Genomic DNA, 25,383 nt, shown 5'->3' on the forward strand with positions numbered 1-25,383 from the left:
AGTGAAAAAGTTGGCTTAAAGCTCAACACTCCGAAAACTAAGATCATGGCATCCAGTCCCATCACTTCATGGCAAATAGATGGGGAAACAGTGGAAACAGTGGCTGACTTTATTTTCTTGGGGCTCCAAAATCATTGCAGATGGTGACTGAAGCCATGAAATTAAGACACTTGCTCCTTGGAAGAAAAGCTATGACCAACCTAGATAGCATGTTCAAAAACAGAGACATTTGCCAACAAAGGTCCATCTAGTCAAAGCTATTTTTTCCAGTAGTCATGTATGGATGTGAGAGTTGAACTATAAAGAAAGCTGAGTGCTGAAGAATTGATGCTTTTTAACTGTGGTGTTGGAGAAGACTTTTGAGAGTCCCTGGACTGCAAGGAGATCCAACCAGTCCATCCTAAAGGAAATCAGTCCTGAATATTCTTTGGAAGGACTGATGTTGAAGCTGAAACTGCAATATTTTGGCCACCTGATGCACAGAACTGACTCATTTGAAAAGACCCTGATGGTGCGAGAGATTGAAGGTAGGAGGAGAAGGGAATGACAGAGGATGAGATGGTTGGATGGCATGAGTGACTCAATGGACATGAGTTTGAGTAAGCTCCGGGAATTGGTGATGGACAGGGAAGCCTGGCGTACTGCTGTCCATGGTGTCACAAAGAGTCGGACATGACTGAGGGACTGAACTGAATGTAAAAGAGGTTAATTCGGATACTGGGTGATCCAATCAGTTAAAAGATTTTAAGAGCAGATCTGATATTTGCCTAATAAAGGCATTCTGCCTGTGGACTGCAGGATCGACTGTTAGTTCCTGCCCAAGTCTTACTGATGACTTGCCCTTGTGCTTTTCGCTTTTGTTTTAAACAAAATTTTAATTCTCTCACAGTCTTATGGAGGCCATATTGTCTACAATCTAAGTGTCTGCAGGACTAAGTTCTCTCTGGAGGCTCCAGGGGGAGGTTCCTTCCTTGCCTTTTCCAGTTTCTACTGGCTAGAGGCATTCCCTGGTTGACATCTCTTGCATTGCAAGCAGAGTCTTTTACCATCTGAGCCACCAGGGAAGCCCTGGCTTAAGGATACATGTCACCCACCAATCTCTGCCCCTATCTTCATATGACCTTCTGCCCTTGTCTAAAATATCTCTCTCCTTTCTTTTATATGGACACTGGTCACTAGATTCAGTATGGGGATTGGGATCTTGGCTCCTAAATCCATGATCTCATCTCAAGATCCTTAACTTAATTATATCTTCAAAGGTGCTATTTCTGAGTAAGATCATATTCACAGATATCAACAGTTAGAACTTGGACACATATTTTGGGGAGAAAATGCCCAACCTATTACACTTGTATTTTCCTTAGAGCATGGTTTGGTTTTTCACCCTTTAAAAATTTTTGATAAGGAAAATCTTAAATATTCTGTGGAAGGACAATCAGACTAAAATAAAGGAAGACAAATGACATGCTCCCTTCATGTCAGACCTTTCACCATGTGTGGTGTGCATCTACATGACACATTAAACAGACCTTCTCAAAGCAGGAGGATGAAATCACCCTATGAGAAAAGGTTGGCCCCATTCTTCACAAGACAGAATTACATTGTAATTCTATGCTTAATGTATTTTTTTCATCTCAGGCAAGGGCACAAGGGGTGGCACTGACCAAAGCCTTGTCTGCACATGTGTAATTGAAAAAGAAAAAAAAAACCTTGGTTGATTGAACTATCGATACAATGCTAACCTGTCAATATGTTATATAATTTCTTTGTCTCAAAAATCTATAAACCTGCATCTCAAAAAAAAAAAAAAAAAAACCCAAAAAAACTGCATCTCTAACTCCTGACCAATGAAGCAACTCTTAGAGCTTCTGAGAATTTGTTTCCTGGGTTATAATCCTCAGTTTGGATGGATTAAATTCTCTTTTCCTTTTAGCTTATTTTTTTGTCAACAAATTGAAGTTTAATTGATGTATGATGTTTTGTTAGTTTCTGATGTACAGCAAAGTGATTCAGTTTTATATACATATATATACACACACATGTACAATTCCTTTTTCAGATTTTTTCTATTACAGTTTATTACAAGATATTGAATTATTGAATATAGCTCCCTGTGCTATACAGTGGGACATTTCTGCTTATCTATTTTATATATAGTAGTTCGTATCTGCTTAAGCCAAACTTCTAATTTACCCCTTCCTCCCTGCTCTTTTCCCCTTTGGGAACCATAAGTTTTTTTTTCTATGTCTGTGATTCTTTTTCTGTTTTATAAATAAGTTTACTTGTATCATTTTTTTTAAAGATTTCACATGTAAGTGATACGATATGATATTTGTCTTTCTCTGACTTATTTCACTTAGTATAATCTCTAGGTGCACCTATGTTGCTACAAATGGCATTATAGTATTTCATTCTTTTTATGGCTGAGTAATATTCCAGTATACACACATATATATGTATATCCCAATACATTTTGGATGTATATATCTACATGTATATAGATATATATTTACCCCTATATATTATGGATTTGCCTAGCCAGTCCTCAATTCCTTGCAATAAATTTCTTATCCTCTGAACCCTAACTGATACACACTGTAACCCAGCTGACATGGAAGTAAGAGACTATGCTTGGTCTTTATTGTAAAAGAAATTTTGATAGAAGCACAATTCTAAGGATTCCTAGCAGAAATAATTAGTATACTGTTTATGTAAGCATTTTTGTTTATGGCATAGAGAGGGAGGGTAGGGAAAGAGATAATGAATTAAAAAGCATAAAACACTCTGAAATCAAAAGACTTCTGTTGTACTTGCCTGACCAACAAGTACTATAATTTAAAATCAAGTTAAGGCATTAAGCAAAAAGGAATGAAATTTTCAGGATGAATTTCAAGCATCAACTAGCATGCAAAAGGTGAAAGCAGTTATCATCCTGAGATCTTCATGTTTATTCAACAAATATAAATTGAAGAAGAAATCTTTTAATGAAAGGGCATGTAACTTAATCTGAAGACCTTAGTTCATATCTACACTATGCCAGTTAGTAGCTATGTGAAATCCTGAACCACTCAAAATCAGTTTTGAACACAAGGAATCTCAAAGGTAACTTTTGCTTTATTTATATTATTTGAATTTTTAAAATCATAACAGTATCACTTTACAAATAACAACTATATGTTTAATATAATTATTGTATTTCAAATAAAAGTGACATTACATGTTATAAATTATAAAAATAAGTGTTTTCATATAATAAGTAATTTAATCCATCATTTTCCTTATTATAGAAGACTCATAGGCAAAAACCACATGAGTAAACATAAAGAAGAAAGGGGGAAAAATTTAAATATAAAGGCTAAATAAAACAAATAGAGATTAACAAAAACTAAAATTCAGTTATTTCAAAACTTATGAAAAACTAGTAAGTACTCAAAAAATGGAAATGGCAATTTCCCATATACACCAAAAACAAGCCAGCCTAAATGACTTTAGAGATAACCCTTTACTAAATCTTTCAAGAAAAGATTAATTTTATCTCACATAGATTTTTGCAAAGCATAGAACAAGAGGAAAAAACAGTCCAACTCACTTATAAGACTAGAATAACCTTAATACCACTTACAGAGGGTGTAAGTAAAGAAAATCACATGTATGACTGTAGAGGCAAATATCCTATGTGAAATATTAGCTAACTGAATCCAACACTGTGTTAAAAAATTTTTTTTCTACAGGTACAGTTTTCCTAGAAATACAAAGATAATATTAGAAAATCAACCAATGGAATTCATATTAGCAGACTTATAGGAGAAAGCCCACATTTATTTCAATAGCTATAGAAAAAAATCACTGCTAAAGTTTAATCCTACTTACAATAAAAAGTCTTCAAAACTAAGAAAACTGCTAAAGGCTACTTACCAAAACCTACAGAAAATATACTTGACAGGGAGATTAGAGGAGTCTTACACTTAAGGCTAGGAACAAAAAAATAAATGCCTGCTAATGCTATTCCTGCTCTTTACGGTAGTGGAAGCACTGACAAATTCTGTGATAAGAAAAAAAGAGTCATTCGGGACTCGCAGACTAGGAATAAAGAAACAAGTATATAATTTATGACAATTATATGATGACTTACATTAAAAATTAAGGAAAGACAGCTATTAAAACTAAGATTAAAACCCAAACACTTCTATATGCAAAATCAATATTTCAAAATTCAGACTTTCCTATAAACATGCAGTAACCAATTAGAAAACAAGAAAGCATGTCAAAGCAACCAAAACTAAAGAATCTAGTTATTGACTTAACAAAAACTGCATACAACCTTTATGGAAAATTTTTTATAGAACATTAAAAGAGACCTAAGTAAATGGAGAAATATACAATGTTTATGAAAGCAAAGATTTAACACTATAAGGATGTCAATTCCCTCTAAAATGATCATAATTATAATGCAATTCCAACAAGACTTTAGATGGAATTTGGAACTAATTCTAAATTTACATGGAAGAAGGAAAAGTCCACCAATAGCTAAAACAATTCTCAAAAGAAGAGCGAAGAGAATAAATTCACACTACCTGATATTAAGACATACTGTACTGAGCTGAGCTTCCTGTGCTTTATTGCAGCTTCCACTAGCTATTTATTTTACACATGGGATGGGGGTTGGGGAGTGAGATCCAAAAGGGAGGGGGTATATGCACACATAGAAATGATTCATTTTATTATACAACGGAAACATAACATTGTAAAGCAATCATACTCCAATTAAAAGAAAGACATACTAGAAACCTATAATGTTTTAAGTAACTGTTAAAGTGTGTTAAACTGTTGCAGAAACAAACAGGAATATAATGAGTACAGACACAAATTTGTATGCCAATTATGCCCATGGGGAGTGATATATGATCAAATTGTTATCATCAATCACTGGGAGAAGAATGCATTATTTAACAAATAGTACTGAGGAAACTGGCTCACTTGAATGAACAAAAACAAAACTTGAATCATTCTCACACACAGAGAAATTCAGACCTAAACACAAAAGGTACAACCACAACATTACTCGGAGAAAATGTAGGAAAATAGTTCTGTGACTTTGGGGTTACAGAGGAGTTTGTTAACAAGATTGTAGAAAGCACGACCTGTAAGGTGAAATGTGATGGATCTCTCCACATCAAATGTAAAGATTTCTGTTCAACAAAAGACATCAGCAATGGATGGGAACCCGGGAATCTGTTCTCTGCAGTGTATATCATCAACAAAGGACCAATAATTAAAAATTTTAAAGAACTTCTCAAAAGTAACCAGAAAACCTAATAGAAAGGTGGACAAAGGGCAGTTTCCTGGTGGTCCAGTGGTTAGGACATTGGGCTTTCAAACAAACAACAACAACGAAAAAACAAAGCATATGCAGAAGTACTTCACAAAATGAGAAACCAAAGTGTCTCATGAACATATTGAGACCTTCCCAATCTTGTTAGTAATCAAACAATGCAAATTCAAACAACAGTAACATAGTGCTTTATGCCCTTCAGATTTACCAAAATCAACTCACTTTATTGTCTATAAGGATGCAGGGAAACCTGATCATATGATGGGTGTATAAACTTGAGCCAGTCTGGATATTTTGGACATATTTAATCACAAGCATACAAAAAATATTTACAGAAAGCCCACATCCCTCCAAGGGACAAAAAAAAAAAAAAAAATTCCCAAACACCTTAACACATACAAGAATGTTTATGGTAGCATTATATAGAAAGTGAACAGTTAGAAACACAAAAGGCACTCAGCTTCATATTGAACTGGAGTTCAGAAGAATGACAGAGAAGTTTCCTCCTTATACAGTAAATCACTTTGAGGACAGGAACCACAGTTTATCTTTGTATCCCTGTGCATATGGCTTGAGAAGAGACATTCCATAGTTTTTAAACAGAGTAGTAGTGAAACAAGTTTTTAAGGAATTGAAAGAAAAACTTGGTAACATTACATCCATTGTCCTTGGTTAGTCACACAATTTATGGTTAGCTAACAGGGACTAGAAAATAAGGTCTCATGCCATGATCCAGAACCCCCCATTACATTATTTTCTCTCTTCAGTTGTCTGGTATGACATTTCACTGAAAAAATAGGGTACATTTTCACTTTTTCTAAAATTCTTTGAAGAGTGGTAGAGAGTTGTGTCATATTTATTATAGCTTAAAAAGCATTCAACTAACGATGTTAGAGAATCATTTTCTGAGCTACAAATAAGAAGTTTAGATAAGGATTTTGTATTCTCAAATTTGTCATCCATGTTTTACCTGCCTATTTTTTTCCATGTTGATGTATCATTATTTACTTCATGTTTTTCTTTAAACGTTTGCTTTAAAAAAAAAATTAGTTCTGTCCTAAGTAAAAATATTCATGAATGAGATTTGATGTGTTACATTTTACAACATATAATTTAAAACCATAAAATAATGTACTGTATACAATTATTTTTATGTAATGCACTTTATGGGTCTGGATTAGATGATTTCTGAGGTTCCTTCCAAATTAACATTCTGTCACTCTGTGTTAGTTTTTCTACTTCAGCAATTTAGTTGTTCAATAAAGAATGCAATTAACTATAATCTTATAACCATAAAGAAGTGCTGTGAGGGAACTCCCTGGCCGTCCAGTGGTTAGGACTAAGTGCTTTCACTGCTGTGGCCTGGGTTCAGTCCCCGGTTGGGGAATTAGGATTCCGTAAGTTGTGTAGCACAGCCAGAAAGAAAAGTGCCATGATATTCTGCTTCTTAAAAATCTAAAACAGACACATTAAAATTTATAAATTCACCACTTCTGTTAGACAGGATATAATAAAATATTTACAGGGTGTAGAAGTGAGTGATGAGATACACGGTATGAAAGGAGGAAATTATTTTAACAGTTTGGAGAATACAGAGAAGGAAGAATTAAGACATCCACTCTCTCCTTGCTAACTGGGAAAATTTTACTCTCTTTGAGACTTTCTGAAAATCCAAATGAGGTGAGAAAGGGTTGCAAAGCGAAGAGTAATCAGTCGTAGAATATAGCTTGAGCAATATATTTCAGAAACATAAGGTTATAGCAGAGAAGTGATAACCCTAAATAAAATGTGCAAGGTAGGCAAGAAAAAAGAATTCAATACTCTCACATTTCAGCCAACTGAAATCCAAAACATCATGGTAAATGGTATTTAGGCAGAGGATCAAAAACAAAAACTAACACCTCTCCCCCAAACAAAACAAAAAACCACCCATCACCCACCAGAAATGATGCTTCTATGTTATTTTCATTTGATTCCAATTCCTAATCTGAGCTTACTCTGAAGAATAAGGGCAAAAATACCAATTATTTCATCTGTGATGTTTTTCAGTAGCAGACAATACCTAGATATTAAAAGCTAGAAAACGTTTTTATTCAAAATATACTTTTCATTAAAATTTTCAATGTATAATTCATTCAGTTCAGTATTTTTAGCAGCAAGAAAAAAGATTTTCCAGGTCATATCTGTTTGCCTATTTAAAACTCAAACAACAATCAATGGTTACGACAACAAAAATTCCTTTAAAAAAAGAAGTTAAAGTCATTCTTTTTAAAATATGTGAATAAAACCAGTAGATAATACAATATTCCTATTTAGCAATGTGAGAAAATTGTTTCTTTTTACAATAAAAAAAATTACTTTTCACAAATGTGATTTATTTTAGGTTCAGGGAGTTACTAGTTTAATATCAAGGTTATTAAAGAGGATGGACTTAGTAAGGAAGTCGTGGTGATGCTTTAATATGGAAAATCTTTGTATAGAAAAGTATTTTTCAAATCATTAGTATAGAGCAAACACCATTAAAATTTTGTTTTTTAAACTTGTAAATTGAGCATGTAATTTCATATAAACATGTAAATTACATGTGACAACTTTTAAGCTTTGTGTATTTATATTTTACACCATAAATATACACATTTCTTTCTCTTAGATTTGAATGTTATTAATTTATGGAAAGCTAAACCAATACAAGGTATATTTAAAATCCATAAACCCAATGCCATAAATAGAAATTCTAAAAGATATTCCATATCTTCGGTCATCAGAACTGAAAGTTACAGAAGACTGTATCTTCAAAAGTTCATTTTTAATTTACAGGGATGAGACTGTTAATTGTAGTGTAAAACTGACTAACCAAATTTGCTTCTCTGTTGGGATTTATGGTTAATCGTTAACTATTTATTTTCAGTTAAGTAAGTAGTATTGATTATTTTAAGTCAATCTGCTTCCCAGGAGGATTGTGGTTAGTTGATTTTTATTAGCTTTTTCAAATTTATGTCACTTATAGTGCTTTTAAGTCATCAGAATTCCATTAAAAATTAATCACAGTAGTTTGGGGGATATATTAACCTGCTTGTAAAGGTAGTAAGACTGAGAAAACAAGCTAAGATAAAGTGCCAGGAATTAAGTAATGCAATGCTTTGAAGATCAGATTTAAAAATTAGGAATATTGTTAGCTTACTAGGGGAAAAAACCCCCCAGAAACCTGTATATACTACACCTGTGAATAATTCAGCAATCACCTAACAAGCTGTGGACCCTGTGGAAAAAGGAAACTGGTTAGTATGTTATGGTACATATTCAGAGGAACCTATGAAAGGCCATTTAAAATGCTAAAACTGGCAGATTTACAAGCAGGAAAAGAGGCTTTTGAATACCACACCATTTTCAAATAACACTCATTTCAAGGTGAAGATCAAAGAAAAAAAAAAGATCCATCACTACTGTTCACTGCTGGCAATAATTCTATTGTGTATTCCGTTATGTATTCTCGAGTCACAAGAGTACAGTGGAAATGTCTTTGAGAAGAAAAAATCCAGAAGCAGTTAGAAAATTTTCTTTTTAGGTAGGCTTGTTTTTCCAAAGAAGTTCATTAAACCAAAAATATAGACTTGCTACCACAGCAATTTAATGGTCACTTATAGGCTTATTTGAAAGCTGAGTCAAAGCAAGATTTTATTGGACAAATGGCAGTAAAATGTGGCCTCAAGCTGCAGATTCATCAAAAAAGCACCAAATTATATGGTTCTAAAACTTGGATTTAATGTCTCCAGTGGTTCCATTACAATCTCTAATTTGATTACTAATGCCTGATCAAAAATGTAATGCTGTAAGATACACAATTAGAAAATAAAAACAAACCAAGTCATTACTTAAAGTTTGTTTTCTGAAAATCAAATTCCTGAAGCTGAATGGATACTGAAAAAGTATAAAAACCGAATTACCAAGGCAATTCTTGGCTAGGATAAGTAGTCATGAAAAATATCCCAAAGCTCAGATTTTTATAACATGGTGTAATGGAAACATCACTAGATTGGAAGCCAAACAACTTGGATTCCACTCCTGTCTGCTCTAACTGGTTTTGTGACCTCGGCCTAATAATAACCTGTTTCTGTAAGAAACAAAGAAAACAAGAGGGTGTAGATCAGATGGTTTCTAAGGTTTTCTTCCAATTTAATTACAATTTTAAGTCTTCTAAGAAACGTTTTTATCAGACAAGCCCTACCTGGAATGTTATAATCAGATGGAATGGTAATTTCTAGGAATACAGCTATGCATATATGACAAAAGGGTGGAAATAAAAATGGTTTTGAAAAACTTATTGCTGTCACAATTTACAAAACAGACTAAAGTCCCATGGGTCTCAAGGTGGGAAAACCATGGGTCATAAACCAGTCTTGTTAACTATATTAATAGTTTATTATATTTGAGGCCAATGATGCACAAAATACCATCTTCTTGATACTACTGAAGAAGCTGTTACTCAATTGTGGTGGTTGTGTCTCCCCAGTTCATATGTTGAAGTAATGGAATACGACCTTATTTGGGGATAGTGTCTTTATTAGGTTAAAATGAGCTTGGCAAGGTAAGCCTTAATCCAATGACTGTTTGATTCCTTGTAAAAGGGAGACAGACTTGGACACAGGGAGATCACGTGAACATGAAGATGACCACATACAAGTCAAGGTGAGCAGCCGAGAACAGATTCTTCCTTTACAGCTCTCGAAAAGAACCAACTCTGCTAACATTTCAATTTTGAATTTCTAGCCTCTACAACTGTGAGACAATAAACTTCTACTTTTTAAGCCGCTCAGTTTATGGTAATTTGTTATGGCAGCCACAGAAAATACAGACGCTAAGACTGCTTTACCATTATCAAAAGTAATTTATACCTTCTCATAATAGCAACCCCAATCTCTCATACCCTTCTATTTCTATTTTAATACTTCAGTGGGTTTTTTCAGAAACAAATGATTTGGTATCAGAAGTTCAGGCATGACTTTGCAGTTGCATAAGTGAAAATGAAATATGAACAGATTAAAAATGACCTGTTTCATTTATAAATGAGTTATGAAATGTTCCTTTATTGTTTAACCCCTTATCAGTTCCTCCCCATCTACGATTATTCAGCACATGGATGGGGCTAAAATAAGGATTACAAAAAAAAAGATTGCCAAGAAAATCAGATCTTTCCTTCCTACCGTAACATGGGGCTCCTAGTGTCATTGAAAGACTCACTGACTGTCGTGGGGAGAGTAACTACTGGGGAATGCAAAAGCAGGGTCTGGATCTTGTTAATGGGAGTATCAGTGGACTTAACTGTGCATTATGTTGCACTTTAGCTCTGGAAGTTCAGTACTTTAATGACTTCATCCATGAAAGACTGATCTTGTTTTGAGTTTAAAGAAGAAAAAGTCTGTAACACCTATATTTATGGAAGGAAAACTATAGTTTCTTTAGTGTATGTTTCCTATCAACTCATAAATTCAGAGCACATGCAAGAAACACGATGACAGTCACCAAAAGTGGTTAAAACTACGAATGCATTGAAAATACCACATTTAGGATACAACTATATACTGAAAAGGCAGCAATGCCAAGAAAACTGGCAATTAAAAAGATCTTGTTAAAGACAATTCTCACAAGTTGTGTTTAAAATCATCCATTTTAACATTTCCAAAATAGTTGAATTTATTATTTCACATCAACATTATGGAAGTTAAAGAGAACAATCAAGTTGTTTCATGGACTGGAAGGTGACTTATTAATTCCCTTTCATTTCCAAACCTCATCAAGCAGTCACTACATTTATGAGGTAAATCAGCCGAATGCTTGAAATCTAGATGAATTTTAAGATCTTCAATCTGTCCTGTTGAATATTCACAGTACTGACATAAATAAATCCCTTCAGATAAATGTGAATTTAAATGTTTGCAATATTCTAGCATACTTGAGAAGCCTTTCCCACAGTCATCACAAACATGAGGGAAAATTTTAGTATGTTCGATAGCAACATGTCTATTAACATTTGTATGAAGTCTACTCCGAAACCCACATACTTGACAAACAAAGAAGTTTTTACATTTGTCAAATGTGATTTTGCTTAAGAGGCTATACTGTCCATGTTCTCCATTGTTATACTTATCGCTTAACTCTATTAATTTACATGCATGCTCATTTACCACGTGGCTATGCAAGTCTTCTGGATCATTCGTCTCATGTTCACAGAACTGACACAAGTACTGTTCATCACAGCTGTGCTCCTGGAAATGCAGGTAGAGCTCACTGCTTGAGGAGAACTGTACGTCACATTGCTCACACCAATAAAGGTGATCACTAAAATGGGTGTCTGCAATGTGCTGGCTGAGGTTCTCAAAAATTACTGTCTTATAATCACAGTATTTACATATGTAGGGATCTTCTTCATGAAGTTTGGCATGTTCGATCAAAAGCATGTTGGTAGAGAAACTCTCTTTGCATACTCGACACACATTTGAATCAGTACGCTTGTGCTTCAAGATCATATGCTGCTTTAAATCAGAAAAATATTTGCTGTTGAACTCACAAAGTTCACATTTATAGAGGCCACTGCTATTAGCTCTCAGTAAAGGCCATTTCTGCTGGGCAGTCACATTCAAAGCTTGGCTCTTGTCAACAATTTTGCAAAGTTTAGCTGGTGGCTCTTCATCAGTTTGGTCTTGGAGACTCTCAGAGGAATTGTTTTCTGCCTCTATATCATAGTCTTCAGAAATTGCATGTACTTCTGCAGCAATTGGAACATCTTCAGCAGTGTGAACTTCTATGGGGCTCTCCTCTTGGGTTTGCTGGTGGACCGATTCAGGGGAGTCACAGTCTTCATCACAAATTTCAATATCAGCAGATTTTTCTGAAAAACAAAGCAAGACTATTATTATTATTACTAAATAAGACCTATTAAATAAGTAATTGGCAAAAAGAAACTTATTTTACTTTTTATTTTTTTCACTGAACTATACAAAATGTGCAGATGCTATTAGTTTCTCCTACCTGTAGGAAAGGCAGTGTGGTCTAGAATTCTAAGTACAGGACTGGGAACCAAGTAGTTTTGATTTCTATTTCTGGCTTTGATTCCATCAGTAAATTTTGGCAATTCATTTGATGTCTCTGTATCAGAATCATCATCTGTAAAAAAGAATTTGGAAAAATACTTATTATTTATATCAATCAAAACATTAAACATTACATGGACAAACTGAGATGTCAGTCACTAGAGAAAACTGGGCTTCAATATCATGTCTTTTTTAAAAGGACTTTATTTTTCAGAAGTTTCAAATTTACAGGAAAAAAAAAAAAAAAGAAGGTAATACAGAGAATTCCCACATACCCTGCATTCGGTTTCTCCATTAGCATCTTACATTGTTTGTTGTAACAATGACCAAATGCTGGTAAGCTATCATTAACTAAAGTCCATACTTCATCCAGATTTCCTTAGTCTTTATCTAATATTCTTTTTCTGTTCCAAGGTCCCATCCAGGATACATAACATTTATTTGTCATATCTCCAGGCTACTGCTATCTGTGGCAGTTTCTCAGGCTTCCCTTGCTTTTGATGACCATGACAATTCTTTTTTTTTTTGACCATGACAATTCTAAGGAGACTGGTCAGGTATTTTGCAGGATGCCCCACCAATTAACTTTTCTTTTTCATGATTAGACTGGGATTATGTATTATTGGAAGGTAGACACAGAGGCAAACTGCCTTGTTTTAAAACTCACATTATATAAAGAGTATAAACTACTAACATTATTTATGACTGCTGATGTTGAACTTGATAACCTGGGGCTTTATCAGGTTTCTCCACTGTAAAGTCACTCTTTTACTTTCCACACTCTACACTTTGGAATTAAGGTACTGAGCGCAGTCCACACTTAAGGAGTGGAAAGTTATGCTTCACCTCCTTGAGGGAGGATTAGCTACACAAATAATCTGGAGTTCTTCTGTATACATTTTGTTTCTTCTCCCTTACTTATTTATTCTATCATTTATTTATATCAGTACGGACTCATGGATATTTATTTCATACTTTGGGTTATAGTTCAATTTCTCCCCCTCTCAAACTGTTTCAGCTTTGGATACTGGGAGCTCTTTTAGTTGGCTCCTTATGCTCCTTTGGCATACTTGTATTGAGTGACTCTATATGTTGAGTACTTTCTTAATTTTTGGCACAACAAAATGCTCCAGATGCTTCTTTGAGGTTTCCTGCTCCAGAACTAGAACCTGCCATTTCTCCAAGAAGCTCTTATTCTTTTTATTGGAAAATGGTATTAGAAACCAAGATCAGGGCACTAGATGTTCTCATTGCTACTGGGATGTCATTTCTGTTAAGACTCTCAGTTAACAGAGCAAAAAATATGTGCATGTGCACTACTACAAACATACGGACATCCCATAAATGTTTCTGTAGGTAACGGTTTGTGTCTATATTAGGCCAAACATGAGTTCATACTGATGCCTCTGACTGAATGTTCTTTAAATGGTCCTTCCATTAGCCCTCCAAATGGAGATGTATAGCTGAGCAGAAGATCTGTGTGTAACACTGTTCTTTCTGTGGTTTTTTGTTTTTTTTCCACTCTACACAGCACTTAAGATCTTAGTTCTCTAACCAGGGATTAAACCTGTATCCCCTGCAGTGGAAGAACGGAGTCTTAACCACTGGACCATCAGGGAACTCCCTGAAATACCACTATTTTTAACTTTTCATCATAAATACTCAAAACTCTGGGTCACTCCTGCTTCGCCACCAATTCCTAGCTGACTAAAACTGAGAGAGGAGGATTTTTTTTTTGATTTATATGTCTGAACTACTGTTAAAAATTTGAATAAAAATATTTTGGAAAATTTAAATATACCTTTGTTGTCAAAATATTTTAAGTCTGGTTGTCTCATAGAACAAACACTGTAACAATGATCCGAAAAAATTCCATTGAATCCATCTGCAATTCTGCTTATTCCAGAGGAATCTGAACATAAAACAAAATTTAAAAATTTTCAAGCACACCGAACACATAAACATCTAATGACAGCCATCTCTTTATCAAACATAAATAAATTTTCATAGTATTGGTAATAAGGTGTTAATAGTTCCCTCAATTCTGAAGGCTTTCATAATTCAGATATTGACTTTGAGCTTTGAAAGAACCATAAACCATACCATTTAAAATATAATACTTTGAAACACACTAAGATACAATTCCCATGGTCAAGAGTCCCACAAAATATGAATATGCAATAAATGTGTTAATTGCAAAAAACACTGAATTAACTACCACGCAGATCTGCCATGTACTGCAGAGAAAGCATAATACACAGAGGAAGGTCTGAGGACCAGTTAGGGCTTCTGAAGACAGTCATTTCAACTCTTGCCTGGGAAGGGCCAGTTAGGTAGACCAGGTCTAATTTCCTCAGATATGAAAAACAAGTAGGCTGGGTTGGTTAACAGGTGTACCTGAGACCGCCCCAAGTATACCTGTGCATAGCATTAGTTACAGATGGTCAAGACCTCTTATTTGCCAAGATAGTAGAGCCAATCTCAAAGGAAGGATCTAAAATTACACAATCACAATGAAACTTATAACATTTCTGAAAATAATGTACAGGATAAAGTTTTTTTCCAATGATGCAAAATATCTTCCATCAAGGTTATTATTAAGACTTAAGCACAAGCTTGGGAAACACAGGCAAATATCAATTATGCTCTGTAAATATGTAACTTGGATATCTAATTCTAAATGTCTATAAACTATGAAGTTGTGAGGATTAAAATAAATGTGAAATTCTGATGTATGTCTAGCACACAGCAGACATTGAGAAATATATTTTCAGAAAACTTAAAGTTTCCTCTTACCTAAAAGTTGACCCAGATATTTAACTCTTATGAGATCATTTATGAGAAAATGGATGGAAACACAATTGCACAGGAATTAAACATGGCCTAACTTTTAAATAATTCAATCGTACACTGACCTGAATAACGAGAAGGATGTAAAGTCTTCCTTTTTCTTTTTTTAGGATATTCATTCATATCTTTTTAATCTAAAAAATGGAAAAATTTAACAAATACATCACAAATAACAAGTGTTAATAGTTATGCAAATTTCTTCTAATAAAAAAATTGGCTGGCGATAGGAAATGTGTGCATCACATAAACACTGACTTCATGAGAGAAATGTTAAACAATCCTACTTATATTTTGGATTTACTTTTCTGATCGAGTTTAAAGGCAGGACACTGAGTTCTGTTTTCTTTCTTCCTGAGGTTGAGAACTTTTCAAATGTGAAAACCGAATAATTCTATATGCTTTATGCTTATTTTTTATAAAAGACAAATTGTACCTATGGCGCCAAATTAAGAGTTTTATAGGTACATTTCTTACAGTTGGGAATATTTTGACAGTTTTGAAGCCACACACCCCCTTAAAAAAGAATACTGTCACAAATCTGTATTAATTCTCTGGCTTCAGAAGGGAAAAAAAAATCACCCTCATCATTCAGAGGCTCAGAATATAATTTCAAGAAAAAATCCTTTTCTTACTCATGAGGTCACACTCAACATTCTATTGAGAACAAAAGAGATGTGGCAGCTATCGAGTAAATATCCATAGACAGTTATGAAACTGACTAACTAGTTTTGCCACATCCTACTTACTTGGTGTAATTCTTAATAATGGAGAGAGGAAAACTGAATTACAGGGAAGTTTTCACAGACGGTGAAATATGCCTGTAGGAAAAACAGGACAAAAGTCTTATGAGCAAAAATATAGTTCATTTCTGAGACTCAAGGTACTGGATGTTAGTTAACTGGAAAGCTATACAGAATTAACTCAAGTACAATATTCTTTTGAATACATACTGTATTAAGTACTAAAACTTGTATAAATTGGTAAATATGTGCCTACATGTAAATATGTGTCATATTTCTTTGAAGTGAATTTACCTTCTAAAACTATCTTAACACCAAAAAAGGAACATAAATAAATACACAGGAATATAAACCTCATTAATTTATTTGTGTGTGCTCAGCTGAGTCCAACCTCTTGAAACCCCATGGACTGTAGCCTGCCAGGCTCCTCTGTCCATGGGATTCTCCAGGCAAGAATACTGGAGTGGATTGCAATATCCTACTCCAGGGGATCTTCCCCACCCAGGGACTGAACCTCCTTCTCCTGCCATTAATTTATTCAGTCACAATGAAAGCCAATATAATGAAAGCTGACAAATTAGTACAGGCTTTTTTTTTTTTTCTCACTTGTGGCTGCACTGGGGTGGCTTGTGGGATCTTAATTCCCTGACCAAGGATAGAACGCGTGCCCCCTGCTGTGGAAGCATGGAGTTCTAATCACTGGGCCACCAGGGAATTCCCACATTACAGATTTTCAACTGTTTAAATCCTCCTTATAGATTACTTAATAGAAGAATAATGATCATTTATTGGGCACCAATTATGTACCAGGCTGTGAACATACTATTTTATTTAAACCTATGATTAGAAAGGGCTTCCCTTGTAGCTCAGTCGGTAAAGAATCTGCCTGCAGTGCAGGAGACCCAGGTTTGATCCCTGGGTTGGGAAGATCCCCTGGAGAAGGAAATGGTAACCCACTCCAGTATCCTTGCCTGGAAGATCTCACGGACAGAGGAGCCTGGTGGGCTGCAGTCCACGGGGTCGCAAAGAGTCGGGCACAACTGAGTGACTCACACACATGATTAGAAAAATCTATAACACACTCTCCAAATCACCATTATCTACCAGTTGTTACTGATAAAGAGGGCTGACCAGGCGCTGCTGCTGCTGCTGCTAAGTCACTTCAGTCGTGTCCGACTCTGTGCGACCCCACAGATGGCAGCCCACCAGGCTCCCCCGTCCCTGGGATTCTCCAGGCAAGAACACTGGACTGGGTTGCCATTTCCTTCTCCAATGCATGAAAGGAAAAGTGAAAGTGAAGTCGTGCAATTGAGTCCAACTCTTAGCGACCCCGTGGATTTTCCAGGCGAGAGTACTGGAGTGGGTTGCTATTGCCTTCTCCAGCTTACCAGGTGGCTCAGTGGTAAAGAATCTGCCTGCACTGTAGAAGATGCAGGAGACACAGCTTGGGACCCTGGGTCAGGAAGATCCCCTGGAGAAGGAAATGGCAACACACTTCAGTATTCTTGCCTGGAAAATCCCATGGACAAAGGAGCCATTGCAGGGTTTGACAGGACATAACGGCTAAACAACAACTGATAAGGAAATTGAGGCATAAACTTAAGTCAGAGGAATAGTAAATAAGTGACAGGGTTGAACAGAGATCTAACTTGAACACAGATTTTCAAGTCTATGCTTTTAATCTCTTTTATTTATAGAAATAGGGAGATAAAGTGATCAGTCCAACTTAAGCAAGTGTTAGAATCAGAACTCTTTCCTCCATTTCAGATTAGTGTTCTTTCTACTATAGAAGTGGGAAAATAAGGAATGTCAGGGGAAAAATGCATTGTAAAGTTTTTTCTGTGAACTTATAAGCTTCTTTTCTTATCACCAAGGTGATACAGGTACACAGTAGGTAGAACTTGGCATCGTTATTTCTCATCTCAATTCTAGCAGTAGGGAACTTGAGGTGCACATACTATTTTTGCTGCTTTATTAAGTGCTGGGTATATCAATACTGGGCTTCCTAGGAGGTTCAGTGGTAAAGAAACCACCACCCAATGCAGGAGACTCAGGTTTGATCCCTGGGTCGGGAAGAGCCTCTGAAGAAGGAAACAGCTACCCACTCCAGAATTCCTGCCTGGGAAATCCGGTGGACAGAGGAGAATGGTGGGAAATACACAGTCCATGGGATCACAAGAGTCGGACACGACTTATTTACTAAACAGTGACAAATTATCAGCACCATACATAATGTAATCATACACATAAAGTGCTGCTGAATTTACTGCCAATTTTCTTTATTTGATTTTCACAACAATCCTGTGACGTAGATAGAAGGGCTACTATCAAATCTACTCCAATTTTACTGGAGGAGGAAACAAATTCATTGAAAGTGAAGTCATCTAAGTAGAAGAGCCAGCGATGAAAAAGTGTGTCTTCTGACTTCTGGGTTTACAATTGTGTGATTAAATAAATCTTCATTTATAATCACAGTCACCAGCAAGTTATATCTTGCTCCCAGTCCTTAGTCAGCCACCAACTGGGAGGAGGGTGGGGGAATCACTCAAAGAAACTGACAACCATATCTGCAGAAATGGTGTCAACATATATAATGCTTCATCTAACAACGCAAATAGCATTCCCTGAGCTCACCCCATCAAGTGCATTAAAAAAAAAAACACAGCTATTTTCATATTTATGTAATAAACTAAAATCTTAAGACTTATTTCTAACACTTCTTTTGTACAGAATTTATACAGCTGAAAGCTTTATACTTCATGTTCTAAATGTTTTACAAGTATCAGATGGAATATTGAAAACTGTCAGCCAAGCATTTTAAACACTTCAAACTCTTTCAAAAAAGCAAGGAAACCAAGCGTGGCATTAGAATTAATGTTGCAAGCTGGCTTGGATTCAGACTGTCAGGTGAAAAGAACAAGATTACCTTGATCAGGAAATGTTTGACTCCTACTTAGGGCTGAACAATATCCAAAAGTTTACCCAACCTCCTTTAAGCAAGATGGTAAAATGCCCACTCAAGACCAAAAATGCTAACCACCCTTCATTTCAGCAAATGTTTTTCTGTGCCTTTAGTGTGTACAACCGCCCTGATGAAGTCTGGCTTTTTACCTAAGGATGTCACACACACATTTGCTCTCTAGTCCTCCTCTTTTAACGGGAAGATTCTGAACAGGCAATTTTTCACTCAAGTCCTCTTCCTCACTATGGTACATATACACAATGGAATATTACTCAGCCATTAAAAAGAATTCATTTGAATCAGTTCTAATGAGATGGATGAAACTGGAGCCCATTATACAGAGTGAAGTAAGCCAGAAAGATAAAGAGAACATTACAGCATACTAACACATATATATGGAATTTAGAAAGATGGTAACGATAACCCTATATGCAAAACAGAAAAAGAGACACAGAAGTACAGAACAGACTTTTGAACTCTGTGGGAGAAGGTGAGGGTGGGATGTTTTGAAAGAACAGCATGTATATTATCTATGGTGAAACAGATCACCAGCCCAGGTGGGATGCATGAGACAAGTGCTCGGGCCTGGTGCACTGGGAAGACCCAGAGGAATCGGGTGGAGAGGGAGGTGGGAGGGGGGATCGGGATGGGGAATACGTGTAAATCTATGGCTGATTCATATCAGTGTATGACAAAACCCCCCAAAAAAATAAAATACAATACAAAAAAAAATAAATAAATAAAATAAAAATTGCTTTAATTTTTATTTAAAAAAAAAACTACAGATAAAATTAATATATGTCACTGTAGTAAAATAAGAAGAAAAAAGAAAATAATTAAATCACTTAGAATCTGTTCATCCAGAAAAAACACTGTTAACATCGTCTTTCCTGGTAGCTCAGTGGTAAGGAATCTGCCTGCAGTGAAGGAGACACAAGAGAAACCGGTTGGATCCCTGGGTTGGGAAGGTCCCCTGGAGAAGGAAATGGCAACCCACTCCAGTATTCTTGCCTGGGGAATTCCATGGACAGAGGAACCTTGTGGGCTACAGTCCACGGGGTCGCAAAAGAGCTCTACAAGGCCTAGCGACTAAACATTTTAAAGTATAGACATGTAGACATTCTCTCATGCTAAGGGATTCATACATACTTTAAATTTACAAAAAAGCTAACCATGCCATCCAAAACACTCATTAAAAAAAAAAAGCAACTTAGAAGACATCTTTCCAATGTCACTTTTTCAACAATAAGAACGTCTAAGTACAAAACACAATACAGATTGGCAGACCCTTACTGGCAGGCAGCACTTGTATCAAAGGGTTCAACCTTTTTAAGACCTTTCACGCAATGTAAATATCTATTAGACAAGCACTTACAATAAAAAGTTGGTTTTATACTAAAGAGTTTTAGAAGCATGTTCTTCCCCAGCCTCATTTTGAAACAAGTGTATGTTTTCCAGATTTTGAAAGAAATGAAAATACAAAAATGCTGCAGGAAACTTGAACTAGAACCCACCACACGTCCCATTTAGTGTCAGTCTTTGCTTTATTTCTCTGCTTAGAGATAAACTGCCTCAAATCTCTCTTGTCCCTAGGTTGTACTGAAAAACAAAATAAAACGGGTTAGAAGTACCCTCGTAAGTGCCTTAGACTGTATTGGCTGGGGACTTAAGAGCCAGAAGGTTGCCGACTCCCGGCGCGGGCAAAGGATGCGCCGCCGGTCACCATGCCAGGCGGCAGGGCCTGAGGGCCAGCGTGGCACGGATAGGGGCCCGCGGCCCAGAGAGGCCACGCAGGAGCCACCGGGACCTGGCTTCTCCACCCGCGCGCCAAGTACTGGCCCCATCCGGGCCCGGCGACAAGCCAGGAGTCCCAAGTCCCGACCCCAAAGGCACCATTCGGAAAAAAGGCAGCGGGGGACCGAGGCCAGCCAGGGCCGAGATGCCCTCCGCAGGGGGTGGAACTGCCTTCGGGATGGGGGAGGGGCGCGCCGTCCCGCCAGAAAACGAAGGCAGGGTTTCTGTTTTAAAGGCGCCATCCGGCCTTCCCTGCCCTCTCCCGCAGGAAGCTGCGCCCGCACGCCCGCGGCCCTTGCAGCAGTGCGGCGACCGGGCCGCTCCGCCCTCACACTCACCAGTCCCCGGGGCCCGCCCGGCCAGCCCAGGCGCAGCTGCGAGGCGGCGGCCGCGAAGCCCGAGCGCGGGCGGAGGGGTAGCGCAGCCCTGCCCGCAGGCGCGCGCGGGCGGCGCCGCCTCTCTGGTCCTCGAGCTCCCCGGCGCTCCGCCGGGCCGGCCCCACTCCCTCCCCGCGCGCCCGACGCCCAGCCTGCGACGCCCCGGGCCCAGGCTCCGCGGCCGCACTCACCGCCGCGCTCCGCGCCTGCGCCGCACGCCTCAGGGGCCCGCCGAGAGGGCGGGGAGGTGACGAGGTGAGAGTGGGGGCAGGGAGCGAGCGGCGCGGCCTCGCCTCGCTCCCGGGCTAGGAGGGACCACCGGCCTCCAGCCCCGGGGGTGGCCCGGCGGCCCGCGCCCCCTGCAGGCGGCTCCGCGCCTTCGCGGGTGCCTTCCGGGAGGGGTACCGCGCGTCCCGGAAAGAGCGGGTGATTCCACCCTCTAGAATTGCTCCTAGCGAGGCTGCCGAGGGAGCTCCCTCCACCACCAGCGCCTGGCTCTCCCTCCCGCCCAGAGGAAGTGGGAGCAGCAACGCGCGCCAGACGCCCTTTTCCCACTAAATTCCCCTTTGGGGACATGCCAGAATGGTCTTCGTCCGGTTAGGCAAGGCATGTGGCATTTCAAACCTCAAAGCGTGGAATGCCGCCTGTTGGGGACGAAAAGGGCAGCCGTCCGCAGGGCAGGAGGGGAAATTTAAAAGATCGCGGGTCATTCTTGGTCTTTATCTGGATTCCCTGCCTCAAAAAATGTTGGTGGAATGAATGTGAAATTATGGCCCATTGGATTAAATGATTTCACTTTTTCTGACCTTGAGTTTCTAGGAGCAGATGTAGAGAAGATTATCTATGCTTGAGTAAGCATAGATAAACTTGGGAACGGGGTGTGATCACGCGTTTAATGTTTTTGACAGAGTTAAAGTTGTTACTCCAAATTTACAAATTAGTAAAGTGAGCTTGTGAGGGTGTAGAGACTAGGTTTTATTCATTAATGATTGTTAAGTGGATGATGCGGCCCTTCTGGATTATCATGTGCCCAAGGTCACTAGTAGGACTGCAATCCGTGTTTTTTTCTTTCATCGTGTGTGTGCTTTTCTTGGTTATCACATATTAACCAATCAACCACCGGATAGTAATAATCATAGACTTTACTCTGACCCCATCAGCTAACTCCCAGGAGATAAAATCATATTCGAAAGAGACGCTAGTGTGTGAGGCTCAATTTTTACAATCTCATAACGTTTATGTGTGTGCTCAGCCCAAATGAATATTTACGAATGCTGGCATGGCCTGAATAAAGTACGAAGAGGTTTAGAGGCTCCTTTTAATCCTAGTATAGTTAGGTATGGCACGGAATAGGGAATTGACACAGGTTTCTGGAATTTGTAAAGAACAGTCCCTTTCATTCCACGCTCTCCGGGAGGGTTGTTTCTTGACCGGATACGGTGGAGGCCACGAGGGGGTGGTGTGGAACCACTTTTAAGGCTCCTCTTTGCCTGCAGTGATGAAAACCAGGCGGCGGGCCTGGGAAAGAGGAGGTGGTTTTGCCTGCCAAGCCTTGCTTCCACTAGCGTTGTGCTCTGGCCTCGAGAGCCTTTTCGCGCTGGCGGCAGCTGGACATCAGCTCACTGTTGGCTAAGCCGACTCTACTGAGAACAAGCTCATAGAAAAGGTACACCTCAACTCAATTTGGACTTTATTTCTTTCACCTCTTCTCTGCCTGGGACAGTAGTGTAATCAATCTGTCTTTGGTTTGGAGTATGTTTCTTCATTGACTTAAGAGATATTAACCTGTTTTCTATTGGCTTGTGAATAATAAGATAATTCCCACAGTGAGCTTCTGTAAAATAAATTACTGGCAAAGAATCTCAGGCTCTGAGCATAATTTGCCAAAAACCTGAGCACTTTATTTTTTTGTAAACTTGAATATTTTCTCATACGATTCTTGGCCATTTGTATTTCTTTTGTGAAGGATCAGTTTATGTCTTTTGCCCATTTTTCTAAGTTTGTCCTTTTTTTAAAAAAATTAAGGTTTTAAATGTTTTATCTGAGATATATGTTATGTGTGTTTCTTCCTGGTTTGTTTTTACTTTTTACTTTCTTTAATGGCACAAACATTTAAAATTGTTGTGAAATCAAGTCGATTAATCTTTTCCTTTACAAGTTCTATTGTTGGCCTTACTATGAAATAACCTTTTCTCTTACACAAGATCTGGTTGCATTTTTTACTTTAACTTTTTAATTGATCTGTAATTTATTTTGTGAGATGTGATGTAAGATGAGGAAAACTTTTTCTCTGACATAATTCTTTTTTCTTATTTCTCTCCATTTTGTATAACAGCCTGAAATGAAATTTCTGAGAATAACTTCATCTGATGTTCAAGTAACTTCCTAAGGTGTTCTAACTTTAACTGCATCAGCATCACTAGGAGGTGATTGTTAAAGTATAGAGCCCTGTGTTCTAGCTCGGGGGTGTCTAATTGAGTAAGTCTGAGATGGAGCCTGTTGTTGTTCAATTGCTCAGTTGTGTCTGAATCTTTGTGACCCCATGGACAGCAGCACACCAGGCTTCCCTGTCCTTCACCATCTCCCAGAGCTTGCTCAAACTCATGTCCATTGAGTCAGTGATGCCATCCAACCACCTCATCCTCTGTTGTCCCCGCCTCCTCCTGCCTTCAATCTTTCCCAGCATCAGGGTCTTTCCTAATGCGCCGGCTCTTCGCATCAGGTGTCCGAAGTATTGGAGCTTCAACTTCAGCATCAGTCCTTTTAATGAATATTCAGGGTTGATTTCCTTTAGGATTGACTGATTTGATCTCCTTGCAGTCCAAGGGACTCTCAAGAGTCTCTCCAACACCACAGTTCAAAAGCATCAATCAAGCGTTTCTAACAAGTTCTCGGGTGATGCTGCTGCTGGTATAGGATCACACTCTGAGAACCACTAGCCTTTAAGGCTTTCCCCACCCAACCTCTCCTTAGTTAAACAGTACAGTACTTTTCACTATTCCATAGATAGACACTGATGCTGAAGCTCCAATACTTTGGCCACCTGATGCGAAGAACTGATTCATTTGAAAAGACCCAGATGCTGGGAAAGATTGAAGGCAGGAGGAGAAGGGGACCATAGAGGATTAGATGGTTGGATGGCATTACCGATTGGATGGACATGAGTTTGAGCAAGCTCCAGGAGTTGGTGCTGGACAGGGGAGCCTGGTCTTCTGCAGTCCATGGGGTCACAAAGAGTCGGACATGACTGAACGACTGAACTAGATAGATCTAACTCTTTCTTTTTTGTGTGTTTCAGTATGTTTCTTCCACCTGCAATTCCTTTCCTTTGTTTCTATCTATAAGATCATGCTTGCACTTTTCTATTTTCTATGAAATCTTTGATTTTTTCCTAGCAGAGATCTCTGATCACTCTTCTGAGATTTTATAGTATTTGGTGCATTTATCCTCTTACCGTCAAAGATGCATTTATTGTGGAAATGGTGAAGCTTTAAGCTTCAAGTCCCTGCCACTGCATGAACCTCTTCTAGGATAAGGTACTTAATTTTGCATTTATAATTTTGTTCTTTTTCTTAAATTGGTCCCCCCAATTTTCATAAGCTTCTGTCCTGACAAAATTTGACTTTACCCCTGTTTATCATATCATCTCTTCACAGGCTTTGAATTCTGGTTTTGTTATTTTCCAGTCTGTTCCATCTCCCTGCTTAGCACAGCATCTTGCATAAAGCTTCAATAAAATTATTCCCTGCTTATCTACCTTATGTTCAGCACTGTGCTAGGTTCTGGGGATACAGTATAAGCAAGATGGACATGGTCATTACCTTGCTAGTCTTTACATTAGAGGAGATAGGTAATTAAATAACACTGGAATGTGATGACTCTCCTGTGAAGAGGCTAAGCCATGTCAAGGGAAATTGAGATTAATAGAGGATGAAAAAAGCATTTCCCTAGTTAGAAAGTATATTTGATATCCCTGGGAAGAAAACTCAATGATTGTTTAGGTCTATGGTGGGCATTACTAATGTCAACCATCTCCCAATTTCTGGTGCTCTCTACACTAAGGCATATATTTCACCCCTCATCCCACTGAAGTTGGGTGGAGTCAGATAACTTGCTTTGGTCATTGAAATGTCAGTCGACATGCTGTGTTAGTCCTACCGGGAGGCAGTTCATTTCTGGTGCTTGCTTCTCTAGCCCTCTCTTCCTCTGTCTGGAGAGCTCTCAGGACACAAAGCAGATG

At 38.0% G+C, this 25,383-nt stretch overlaps 2 protein-coding genes across 4 annotated transcripts in view; one reads left to right on the forward strand and one right to left on the reverse strand.

Annotated features, from left to right (window-relative positions):
* Positions 1-6,516: 6,516 nt before the first annotated feature.
* ZNF639 (zinc finger protein 639) lies at positions 6,517-21,628 on the reverse strand. Of its 3 annotated transcripts, none has more exons than XM_043473678.1 (6): positions 21,335-21,628; positions 16,017-16,088; positions 15,336-15,404; positions 14,222-14,332; positions 12,359-12,493; positions 6,517-12,218 (listed from the first exon to the last, which is right to left on the reverse strand). In XM_043473678.1, exons 3-6 carry the CDS (start codon positions 15,391-15,393, stop codon positions 11,065-11,067), a joined length of 1,458 nt encoding a protein of 485 aa, XP_043329613.1. In that variant the 5' UTR covers positions 15,394-15,404; positions 16,017-16,088; positions 21,335-21,628; the 3' UTR covers positions 6,517-11,064. The 3 variants fall into 3 exon arrangements, with proteins under 3 accessions (XP_043329613.1, XP_043329612.1, XP_043329614.1); XM_043473677.1 differs by having other exon boundaries at positions 21,105-21,628; XM_043473679.1 differs by lacking the exon at positions 16,017-16,088.
* Positions 21,293-25,383, forward strand: part of KCNMB3 (potassium calcium-activated channel subfamily M regulatory beta subunit 3) — a 67,864-nt gene continuing 63,773 nt past the window's right edge. The window contains exon 1 of the mRNA XM_043473681.1: positions 21,293-21,398. The gene's annotated coding sequence lies outside the window, so the exon portion shown is untranslated. The remainder of the gene's footprint in view (positions 21,399-25,383) is intronic.

The sequence above is a fragment of the Cervus canadensis genome, chromosome 7 (genome assembly GCF_019320065.1).
Source record: "Cervus canadensis isolate Bull #8, Minnesota chromosome 7, ASM1932006v1, whole genome shotgun sequence".
Taxonomy (NCBI): domain Eukaryota; kingdom Metazoa; phylum Chordata; class Mammalia; order Artiodactyla; family Cervidae; genus Cervus; species Cervus canadensis.

Bases quoted from the DNA above. Each gene is read 5' to 3' on its own strand.
- ZNF639 (XM_043473679.1), bottom strand. From the start codon at position 15,393: ATGAATGAATATCCTAAAAAAAGAAAAAGGAAGACTTTACATCCTTCT. The intron at 14,333-15,335 runs GTCAGTGTACGA...TTTTATGTTCAG, and splicing joins ACATCCTTCTCGTTATTCAG to ATTCCTCTGGAATAAGCAGA. The intron at 12,219-12,358 runs GTAGGAGAAACT...TTTGTTTTTCAG, and splicing joins CCACACTGCCTTTCCTACAG to AAAAATCTGCTGATATTGAA.